General features: G+C 33.7%; 1 protein-coding gene across 1 annotated transcript; it reads left to right on the top strand.

Moving 5' to 3' along the window:
* The first annotated feature begins 5,417 nt into the window (after positions 1-5,417).
* Positions 5,418-10,293, top strand: LOC110610889 (sulfite exporter TauE/SafE family protein 3). Its single transcript, XM_021750961.2, has 12 exons — positions 5,418-6,186; positions 6,535-6,694; positions 7,265-7,465; positions 7,560-7,624; positions 7,771-7,798; positions 7,912-7,976; positions 8,050-8,136; positions 8,235-8,285; positions 8,508-8,729; positions 9,207-9,300; positions 9,697-9,837; positions 9,923-10,293. The coding sequence occupies exons 1-12, from the start codon at positions 5,968-5,970 to the stop codon at positions 10,003-10,005; spliced, it is 1,416 nt and encodes a 471-aa protein (XP_021606653.1). The 5' UTR covers positions 5,418-5,967; the 3' UTR covers positions 10,006-10,293.
* The last annotated feature ends 1,551 nt before the right edge of the window (positions 10,294-11,844 follow it).

Raw genomic sequence — 11,844 nt, 5'->3', positions numbered from 1 at the left:
GTTATTAGAAACTTTAATATTTTTTAAAATAAAAAATAAAGGACCACAATATTTAAATTTTAACAGATAAAGAAAAAAAGTGTAATACCCGGCTAGACCCCGGCATCGGAATTCCTACCTTCTGGCAAAATAAATCCGGAATTCTCGGATGTCGGAGCCTTCTAGAAGGGTAAAATAAAGGTTTTCTAAAATGTTTTTATATGCTTTTATGGTTTTAACAAAGAAAGAAAATTGAGTTTTGAAAGAAAAAGGCCATGGAGGAAAAACCCAGGTTCGGCCGCTGAACATGGAGAGTTTGCGGAAGCACCTTTGGCCCCCAAAGGTGGTCTGGCCAGCCACCTATAAAAGGCTCCATGTCCGAAAATGGACGAGTTTTCTCTCTCTACTTTCGGGCATAGGTGAGATTTCGCCCTTCCATGGTTGATTTTATGTTTTCCTTCAAATCCTTCAAGTTTTTAATGAGTTTTTACCTTATTTTGAAGATTTTTAAGCTAAGATCAAAGTTTTGGAGCTTGGAGATCCCCAGAGCTCGTTCCTCCACATCTCCAAGTTTGGGTCACGCCTACTCTCGATCTTCAAGAGGTAAGTGTAGATCCACACCTTTTATGATGTTTTAAGTAAGTTTTAAAAAAGGGGTTAAGGGTATATGATGCATGTTTTAGAGTAGATCTAAAATGTTAGGGTTTATGTACCCTTTATGCTTAATGTGATGCTATGTTGATGTTTGTTGGGGTTTAGGCTAGTTTTATGCCTCTATATGTTTGAAAATGTGTTTATGCATGCTTTGTGTGTTGAGTATGAGTTTGGAGGGTTTTGGGAGGCTAGATGTGGGATGGCAGAATCGGGTTTTGCCACCCAGAAGGATCTAGGTTTGGCCGCCGAAGCAAGGTCCGGCCGCCGAACCTGCCAGAGGAGGCAGTTTTGGCCGCCTAAGCTCGCCCCCGAAAGTTGGACTTTCGGCTCTGGAGGGAAGTTTCGGCCGCCAAACCTGCCCCCGAAGGATAGTGACTTTCAGCTCTGGAAAGACCTTCGGCCGCCGAACCTGCCCCTGAAAGTGCCTGACTTTCAGATCTGTAGGGACCTTCGGCCGCCGAATCTGCCGCCGAAAGTTCCCTGCCCAGCCTTCCTTTGCCTGTTTTCAATGCATGTTTTATGACGTTTTAGGGGGGTTTTTGGGGAGATGTTTAGAGTCTTTATAGAGTTGTTTGGTCCCTCATTTGAGTCCACCTGTGTAGAATCGGACCTGAGGAACCAAGGTAATTAGCAGTGAGATAGCTGCTTCAGAGTTAGTTCAGAGTTAGCCAGAGGTGAGTAGAACATAACTCTTTTATTTTTAAAGCAATCAAATTTTTTAAGCATGTTCATGCATCATTATATGTAATAGGTTGTTTGCATTAGAATTCAAGAATATGACGCATTGCATTATTTATTGTAGGTGTGGATGAACAACAGGATGACCCATTAGCCCTCTAGACATTATGTTATGTAATGAAAGACCAGGGCTGCCATTCTATGCCCCTGGCACAGAGTACAGGAAAGACCAGGTGTGGTCTGCACTATGCCCCTGGCACAGAGCTTATGATATGTAATAGAAGTCCTGAGGAGCTCCACCGAGGGCCGAGCACAGAGTAGAGGGATTTTTGGGTCAGTTCATCCGTAATGTGAATTGTTTGTGCTGTGATGCATTTCATGAAAGCATATATTTAATGAACCGTTTTTACTGTTCTGCTCACTGGGCTCTTGTAGCTCACCCCTTTCCCCTAACCCCCAGGTTTGCAGGGTCAGAGGTAGCAGGAAGTCAGCAAGGGTAATGGCTATGTTTATGTAATAGATTAGTAGTGGACATGAAATGAAATGAAATGACATGTAATGTAATGTAAGGTATTGTACAGTAATGTAATGAGGATTAGTATTGTGCTTGGCCCTAATGTATGGTTGATCCCTTTTGGTACATGATCTTTATGAAATGTTTTTAATGATGATATATGTTGAACCAGGCTTGACATATGAGATGTTGACCCAACTGGAGCATTTGATGAGGGCTCTAGTATGGGGTTTGTATGTATAGAGTTATGATGCATGCACAGGTCAAGCTTGGTAGATGAAAAGTTAAAGTTTTTATGCAAATGTATGATCATGTATGGGATTTAATCAGGTACACAGGATATATAATAGGCTTGCTACGGGTCCCGGCGACCTTAAGTCGATCCGGATCCTAGTGCCGGTAGCGGTCCGATTTCCGGGTCGTTTCAAAAGGGCAAAATCTGATGTCGTCCAAGTGAAGTCTCTTTAACCATTTGATCAGATGATAATCTATAAAGAAAAGAAACTGAGGTAGTTAGTGCCTTACTAGCAATCATTCCAATGCTCAAGTCAGTAAATAAATTAATAGGAGTGAGTAATATTAGTAAAGAGAGCTACATTAAGTGCTTAGAATTGCATACCTTAGATATTGTCTTTTGATTACCTTTATACTTAGAAGATAAGTTTGGTTGTCCATTTCCTTTAAAATCTGGGGTTAATAGCTAGTAGATAAAAGAATTTTGTGTTTGTAGAGATTCTATAGATCATGTGGTAACACTAACGATCAAGTGATAATGGTTAGGCTCATCTATGGTGAGGGTGAGTCTTGACTATCCGAGTACCATATGTCTGATGGTTTATGGTCTAGCTATGCTATCAAATATCTGTTGACCCAATTAAAGGGGCGATGGATGAGTCATGCCCATATCATCACTAAGAGCCAACGAGGGTTAGTCAACAAGTCTAGGGGAGTGCCAAGTCATATTAAAACCCTAACTCCTTAATATTTCTAACGTAAAAAGGGAATAATAAAGATATTTTCATATTTTTAATGACAAGAAATAGATGGAAGGATCAGAGTTTAGACAAATTGATTATAAAAGAATCTAACTATTCGGTTTTAAAAACACAGAAATAATCCATTAATTATGTTAAAACTTAGAGACTAAAAGTGTGATTTACCCAACATAATAACATTTTATGGGTTGAGTTGGCGAAACTTGAAGCTTAGATGTTTAAATATAAAAATGGTAGGGGAGGGGGTGGTGGCTCATAGTTATAGTTTTTTTTTTCTTTTTATAAAGTTATTATAAGAAAAACATTGATCGGTAGGAGTGTAAATGTGATAAGGATTAGTTGTATGTTTAAATATTTTATATTTTGCCAACTGTAATTATCTCTTGTAACTAATTAATAGGCTTTGTATTCCTATATATTAGGTAAATAGAAATCATAGAAATAGGTTGAGAATTTCATATACAATCTGACTTCTTTATGGTATTCTATTTTCGTCATTCTTCCTTCTTCATCTTATTTCGATTTTTCTTTTATTTTCGGTAATGGCTACAAGCCTGGTTTTGGCCTCTTACTCGACCCTTCCCACCTCAAATTCTTTATTTCAAATCCTAAATGTTATGCAATTTTTCTCTATTAAACTCACCTCATCTAATTATTTGCTATGGGAAGCCCAAATATTGCTCATTGATGGATCAATTTCGGCACCTCCTCGCATTCTATCGACTGGTGAACCGAATTCTGCCTATGATGTTTGGTTTTATAAGGACCAGATTATGAAAAGCTGGATTAATTGCTCCGTATCTGTATCCATCATGCATCAGTTGAGTGCTTTTTAGAGTCTCGTATCTGATGAAACGTTAGTTTGTGATGTTTTAAAAGGATTGAGCACCGAATATCATCCTTTTACATGTGCTCTTGAAGCACGAAATACACCTGTGAGTTTTATGAGTTTTGATAAACTGTATGCACTCCTATTGAGTGAAAAAACACAACTTCGATTGGACTCTCTTGCTATTTGATCCGCTGGGTGTGAATTATGTGCATGCTGGATATGGTAGTGGTGGTCATTGGCAAGGCCGTCGAGGTCATAGACATGGAGGACAAACTTCTGGTTATGGCCGAAGTGCTGGTTCCTCTTATGTTGGATGGTTTGTCTACTACCATAACTTGTTACAATTGCAATGGCGATGGGCACATTAGCCAACAATACCCGTCCCCTCGACCTACACCTCAAGCCAATGTTGGATTATCTATAACATCTATAACTTCTGTTAATGGTCGTTAATAATGATATTCTTTACTCAGTTTCTGCATTTACTTCACAAAATAATATGTTTTTGATGGTATACGGAATTCTCAACCTATTTTTTAATTCTATTTACGTAATATATAGAAATACAAAGTTTATCAATTTGTTACAAGAGATAATTATAGTTGGCAAAATACAAAATACTTAAAGATACAACTAATCCTTATCAGGCCCTCTCAATTCGAGCATCTTGTGATGCACAAAAATAAAACAAACCTGAACCTCCTTCTTTTGAACTTTGTCACGGATAAAATAGAAATCTATCTCTAAATGTTTAGACTGTACATGAAATAGAGATAAATATGTGACTCTAATATTGTCGCACCATAGATTAGAAATTTATTTAGAAGCAAAACTAATATCATGTAACAGTGACTCTATCCAAGTAAGTTTCGTGATAGCTTACTCTGCCTTGGTGGAGTATTTTGCAATGGTATGCTACTTTGAATTCCAATAGATAGAGATTTTTGCTCGTAAATTGCAAAACCAATTTTAGATTTCCAATCATCTATGTTACTCGCCCCATTAGCATCCGTATACACATTCAAGTACCATCTGACTTATTTAAAATGAACTAAATTGTTTGTGAATTACTCGAGATTTGATTCGATAAAAGATCGACCGAACTCGATTCAATTTCTAAACGAGTCAACATCGAGCTTAATTATTAAGATCATAGTAAATAAGTAAAGTTTAAACTCTATAGTATTCATCAACTATTTAAGGCTCATAAGTATATTCGTGAATAAGTTGATTGAGATCATAAGAGAATTAATTTTAAACTCTTAAATCTAAATTCTTTAAAATTCAACTTTATATAATTTAATTATATTATTAAAGTTCAGATCGTTAAGTTTTAAGAACTCATTTTTTATAAATTTATGAGTTAATTTATATATATATTTATTTAATAAAAAATTAAATTAATTTTAAACTTATTAATTTTAAATAAAAATTATTATACAAGTAAATAAATTAAACTAATTCGATCAATTTAAATTCGTTTGCTAGATAAGGTAACCTTAAATTTATAATAGTCGTTTTAAATTTAAATAAGTATTGTTCGAATTCACTTCCAGATGAAAAAAAATTTAACCAATTAATTTTGAAGTCTTCAAATTTAGGCTCGGCGCATTCCTAAGTACGCCTGTTTGCTAGCAGTGAATTAGTGCATCCAAAAGGTGTAATATTTACTAAAATAATTAAAAATATAATTTTTTTTCATTAAGCATCTTCAAACGGATCTTAACTAATTGGAAGATTCATTATAAATGCGTGTTTCTCCTTCATGAGCCTCGGATAGAGATTCAGAGAGAGAAAAAGAGAGAACAAAGGAAATAGAGAAAGAGAAGAGTTTCTAGCACAAAATTTTTTCCAATAATATTCGCTATTTTCTTTCGCTTCTTCTGCTCACCTTCTCCGTCTCCTGATCACATACACATTTTTTGTTTTATTTCTTTGATCTTGTTTTCCCGGAAAACTTTCTGGGTCGCACCTGTTTTTATACAAGGATCCGCATATCTCTCAGGAACCAATCACACACGTTTCCAAGTTTTTTGGTCGTTCATCGTCCTTGTCTTCTTCTTCTTCTTTCCTTTTTCCTTTGTTTTTGTGGATTTCTTCGTTTTTCCTAATTGTTTTCTTTCATGGGATTATTCTTTTAACTTAAAAGATCAAGGAAGAGAAAAACTCCTAGATAATAGTTTGTCCAGTTTGAGTTAGTAGGAGTTTAAATTTAGAGATTTCTTCACCACTTCTGAGCCAATCCAAGTGATCAAACAGCAGAATTTTTTTTTTTTGGTGTTTGAGAGAGTTTAAAAGAGAGAAAAAGGGATCTGATGGCTAAGTTTGGAGGGAAATGGCGGGTTTTGAGATCCATTTTAACGCTATCCTTAAACTTTATGTTAGCTTTCGTGCTTGTTTCAGCCGAGAGAGGCTTGAAGCGTGAATTTACAGGAGTACCTGCTCAAACTGATGAGGGTCTGTCAAGTTTATTTCTCAAAGCCGCTAATTTCTTATGGCAACCTAATGAATCAGGGTATCATCATGTTTGGCCGGTAAAATGCTGATATTCTTACCCTTAATAGCTCCTTATCGAGATTTTTGTTTGGTTGTTTATAAAATTCACAATTCATCTTCAGGAGAATTCTGTACCTTTCTGTATCATGAATCATTAGAATCTTCGGAAACCATTTGTTTTCTTAAATAATTGTTTAAGAGTGAAAAGGATCGGTGCAAGATTCACTTTTCTTTATAGATTGAGTGATTATAAGTGATTTTTTCAAACCCCCCGGCCCCCTCCACATTTTTGTGATTGGAGATTGGGGAAGTGTTAAAGTGGAGCTTGCTTTTTAGCTAAATAATTTTGGTTTGTTTTATTACTAATTAAGGATTTTCGTGTACAGGAAATGAAATTTGGTTGGCAAATTGTTTTGGGTACTATTGTTGGATTCTTAGGAGCAGCATTTGGTAGTGTAGGTGGGGTTGGCGGAGGTGGCATTTTTGTTCCCATGCTAAGTCTAATTATTGGATTTGATCCCAAATCCGCAACTGCAATCTCTAAATGTAAGATTCTTCTATGCTATCTTTTTGATCGGAAACCCATTTTTTTAAAATAAAAATAAAAGAAAACAAAATGTGGATATGCTTCACTGTGGATGTAGAAAGGTGGAAGAACCGATAAGAAGAAAGGACAAAAGAAAAAGTAATGGGTGTAAATAAATTCTATGGAAGAAATATACTGCTACCTTCCATTTTGGATCATAATTGTATGCTTCAATTGATTTCTTTTACAATACTTTTCTCCTTTGTAATGAAAAAATTTAGTAAAATTTTCATTTTAAATTGAATTCTAGCATGATATAAAAATTTATTTAATTTTTTTTTTACAAAATTAATAATACCAAATAAAGAATTAGTTTTTTTAGGGAGGTTTAGATTATTTAAATGTTTCATAAGGCCACAAGCTTCTTGGAGGATGGTTGATTGATCAATCTGCTGTTGAAGTATTAAGCCGCTTATCATTTTTCAGATGAAAAGTAATTGTGGTCGTATCAGAATTTAACCGGATTGCATTAATAATCAAATGAAGTAATGAATAGTGGTCATTTTATTTATTTATTTATTTATTTTCAGGTATGATTATGGGTGCAGCAGGATCAACCGTTTACTATAACCTTAAGCTAAGGCATCCAACAATTGATATGCCTATCATTGACTATGATTTGACTCTGCTTATCCAGCCAATGCTTATGCTGGGAATTAGTATAGGTGTTGCTTTCAACGTGATATTTGCAGATTGGATGGTCACAATACTGCTTATTATTCTATTTGTAGGTAAAATTTTTAATTCAACTTCACTTGCTTATGCTACCCTTTCTGCTCTTGTAATTCCCTCTGTGAGCTGATTGTCATGTTTTGAACTTTGCAGGCACATCAACCAAGGCATTCTTCAAGGGTGTGGAGACGTGGAAAAAAGAAACAAGAACGAAACAGGTAATTTTATTTTAATTTAGTTTTGCATTGAATCCTGAAATTTGGTTCTGGTGGAACTTTACTGCAAAACAGAGAGGCCAGTGTGGCTGGAGTTCCTATTATATATACATATTTTCTAATTGCATCTTCTTTTTCATCCATTGCAGGAGGCTGCTAAGCGTTTAGAATCAAATGGTGAATTGAATTACTTTTTCTTTGATTCTAAGAAAGGCCATAAACTGGTTCCTGATTATTTATTCCTTCTCTGGAACTGCTTATATTTTCTTGTCCTGTTGAATCTGTTACAGGAGGTGGTCAAGTCGAATACAAGCCTCTTCCTAGTGGCCCTGAAAAGGAGACAAAGGAAGCAGAGGTGAGTCTAACTCCATCAACTGGAATTAACACTAGAGAATTCTCAAGACACTAATGAAGTGTGATTACTGCAGGTTACTATTCTTGAGAATGTTTACTGGAAGGAACTTGGGCTTCTTGTTTTTGTGTGGGTTGCATTCCTTGCATTGCAGATTGCAAAGGTCATTGTCAATTAATACTTGCTCTATTCCATTTTCATAGCATATATTAATTATAACAAGGGGTAAGTGATAAGTAATGCTGAATTTTTGTGGAACAGAGTCATATGACTACTTGTTCAACAGCATACTGGATAGCGAACTTGTTACAGGTACGTTTAATCAATACAATTAATGATTCATCTCTGATTATTGTGTGGTAGCACGTTTGTTTCTCTGCTTAAATATTCACTGCATACCATGTGAGAGATGGAGAGAGCTAGCCAACCAGGGGTGGTCAGTGATCTTGCATGATTGAGATTAAACATTGCATTAAAATCTTATTCTTTAACCAAACAATTCTCCAATTGGTGTGTCCATTCCATGTTGTACAGGTTCCAGTTTCTGTTGCCGTGACATCATACGAGGCAGTGAGCCTTTATAAAGGACGGAGGATCATAGCATCCAAAGGAGATGATGGCACAAATTTCAAAGTGCACCAGCTTGTACTTTACAGTGCCTGTGGTGTACTGGCTGGAGTTGTTGGTGGGTTGCTTGGACTAGGGGGAGGATTCATTATGGGTCCACTATTTTTGGAGTTAGGAATCCCTCCTCAGGTGAGCTACTTCTATTCTGATATGTCTTTTTAATGTGAATCAATTGTCAATTTGTTTAGTCTCAGCGTAATACGTATATGTACTCCAAAATTTCATCAAAAAAATCTCATAATACGTTAAATTTTAAAAACATCATATTATATATTCAAATTATTTAAAAGTGAAATTAATAATCTCGAAATTTCAATTAGTAGATAGCGTGAATCTTTTATAACATTTTTCGATCAATTTAAATTCAAATAGGATTTTTTGAGTGTAGAAAATATAAACAGAGTTTTAGTTTTTACAATTTAAGAATATAAATATGCATTGGCATTAGTCTTAAACATGATTATGCCTTAACATGTGATTTTACCATCCAGCTTCTGATTTGACAATGTGGGTGGGGGGTATTGTATTGCCTTAACATGATTATTTGTTTAGAAATTTCCTCATTGTGATTTTTCTATTTGTAACTGGTTAATGATTTTTATGTAGGTGTCAAGTGCAACAGCTACTTTTGCAATGACTTTCTCCTCATCCATGTCTGTTGTAGAATACTACCTTCTGAAACGTTTTCCAGTTCCTTATGGTAAGTTGCAACAAATTACAGCCTATACAACCCCACCTGTAAAGAAATAGGTTACGCAAATTTATCTCACAAGACTCTGAAAATAACCTACTTATCTATGTGTAAACTCCTATCCTATGAACAATAACCTGCCCTCCAAATTTTTAAATGAGAATTGATTAAATATGAGTTTATTTTTAACCTCTCATTCTTTAAAAAAAATAAAAAATTAATTTTTATTGGTCTAATTAAATAAAGATTTAATAAACTCAAAATTAATAAATTAAAATGATATTTTTACTAAATTCAATTCTAGTTAAATTTTGATTCTCTAAGTGTAAATGCTGTTTTGGCCCCCAATAAATATAAATGTTGCATGTATCACAGTGGATTTACATGTTTGATATTTTCTGGCAGCTGTTTACTTCATAGCTGTGGCTACACTTGCAGCCTTAATAGGGCAGCACATAGTGAGAAGATTGATCATTATGTTTGGAAGGGCATCCCTTATCATCTTCATCCTTGCTTTCACCATTTTTGTTAGTGCAATTTCACTCGGTGAGATTTAATATTTCCTACTGTTTTCGAGTAAACTATTTGAACTCCACAGATTCTCATAGAGGTCCTTTGCTTGTATTGGCAGGCGGCGTTGGCATATCAAATATGATATGGAAGATTAAGCATAACGAATACATGGGATTTGAGAACCTCTGCAAATATGAATGATAGTTCAGTGTTCAAGGTTCCCAGATGCTGTAATTATTTGTTGATGCTATAACATGGTTTGGGCAAGTTCTTAGGCGGCTATAACCGTTCTATGTATAAGGGTTGTATTATGACTATTGATTATGGTAGGTTTCATGTAGTTCATATGCAACCATTATATACTCCACTGTTGTATGGAATAATTTTTCGTGTTGGTGAGAGGAAGGGATGATCACCAACTGGTTTTATTTTTCTTCTTTGAACTTCATTGTATACGCTTTCGATTCATACTTCTAGCAATTGCTTTTTATGAGAACATGTAGCAGCATTTAGGATAAGGAGACGCGGCTTATGGAATTATTTTCCCTTTTTTTTTTCTTTCTCTCTTTGACTCTTAAAGGAAAAAGTGTGATTTTAGTTATACTCATGATTTTGGATCATATTCTTTTAAATATTGACTTTAATTTTTAAATTTTAATGTAATTAATTGATTAGTTTATATATTTTTAAAATTAAACATTTAAATTTATGTATTTTCAATCGGTCTAAAGATCGGTTCTTCTATCCGTTTGAAACGTTAAGACAAAGTCGATGGTAGTTAAACATTTGAAAATATAATTTTTTTAAAAATATTTTTTATCCTATCTATTTAAATTATTAATGACTAAATTGTTTTAATGATGATAATTGAAAGACATATTTAAAATTAGTTCAATTTAATAATTTGAAATGTATTATGTAATGATAATCAAAGAACTAAAGTACTTAACATTTGTTGAATTTTTTCATTAGACTGAAGTATATTATGAAATAATAATTGAAGGATTATTTAATAAAAATTGTAATTTTAATTAATATCTTAAATCTAAAAGAGGATAATAAAGACATTTCAACTTGGTAGTTGATGGATAAAAAAATAAATTTTTTGGATGGACTGAAAATATAAAGGTTTAAGTATTCAATTTTAAAAATTTAAGAACTAATCTATTAATTATACTAAAATTCAAAAATTAAAATATAATTTACTCCTTCATAATTATAAATTCAACTTATAAGTTATAATTAATTTAATTTTTTTTTTAATTTGGTGCTCATAAGTGCTAAACTCAAATGTTTGTTTAATAAAGTAATTTATTATATTGTATCCATTTAATTTTAAAAGTTCATCATATATTTTATTTAAAATATTTTTTAATCATTTTAATAATACATGTATTTATAAGCTATTATATTCTTTTCAAAAAACATTTATTTATGAGTTATTTGATACTAAGAATGTCAACTACTTATGAAAAATATTTTTATCAAACATATAATTGATTAAAATTTAAATATTTATAAAGTTTAAAAACTTGTATTAACATAATAATACTTATTTGTGAAGGAAAATATGTTCTCATCTAGTGTATCTGAGAATGCTCTTCCGAGGGCTAATGCCATTTAAAAAGATAGAGAAACTAGAAAGTGTAAGCACAGAGATAAGGAGGCCACGAGGCTACTGAGGGATTTCCTTTAGGATAAGGTTGTGAGAATCAAAGTTGATAAAAATATGGATTTTAGAAAAGAGATTAATTTTGATGAGAATGAAATTATAGTGGACCACTCTAGTCTTATCCCGGTGATTAACTTATCTAATAAACTTGAAGTAGCACTGGTTGAAAAGTGGAAGCATGTGATTAAAGTTAAATTACCTGGAAGGAGAATTGGGTAGAAAGCAACCTATGGAATATGCAGAATTTCAAAATCTTAGATATGGTTAATGACTTCCCCTTGGTCAAATTCACTAAGGAGAACTTCTGCAAAGCGGTTCTAGAGGGCCCATGGTTGATTTCGGGAAGCTATCTTTTAGATTAACTATAG

This window comes from Manihot esculenta, chromosome 3 (genome assembly GCF_001659605.2).
Source record: "Manihot esculenta cultivar AM560-2 chromosome 3, M.esculenta_v8, whole genome shotgun sequence".
Classification (NCBI taxonomy): domain Eukaryota; kingdom Viridiplantae; phylum Streptophyta; class Magnoliopsida; order Malpighiales; family Euphorbiaceae; genus Manihot; species Manihot esculenta.
Note: the sequence above shows the minus strand (reverse complement) of the source record. Positions and strands in the feature narration are given on the sequence as shown.

Coding starts and splice junctions, on each gene's coding strand:
- LOC110610889 (XM_021750961.2), top strand. CDS start 5,968: ATGGCTAAGTTTGGAGGGAAATGGCGGGTTTTGAGATCCATTTTAACG. Junction 7,466..7,559: donor GCTTATTATTCTATTTGTAG/GTAAAATTTTTA, acceptor TGAACTTTGCAG/GCACATCAACCAAGGCATTC. Junction 8,137..8,234: donor TTGCATTGCAGATTGCAAAG/GTCATTGTCAAT, acceptor TTTGTGGAACAG/AGTCATATGACTACTTGTTC.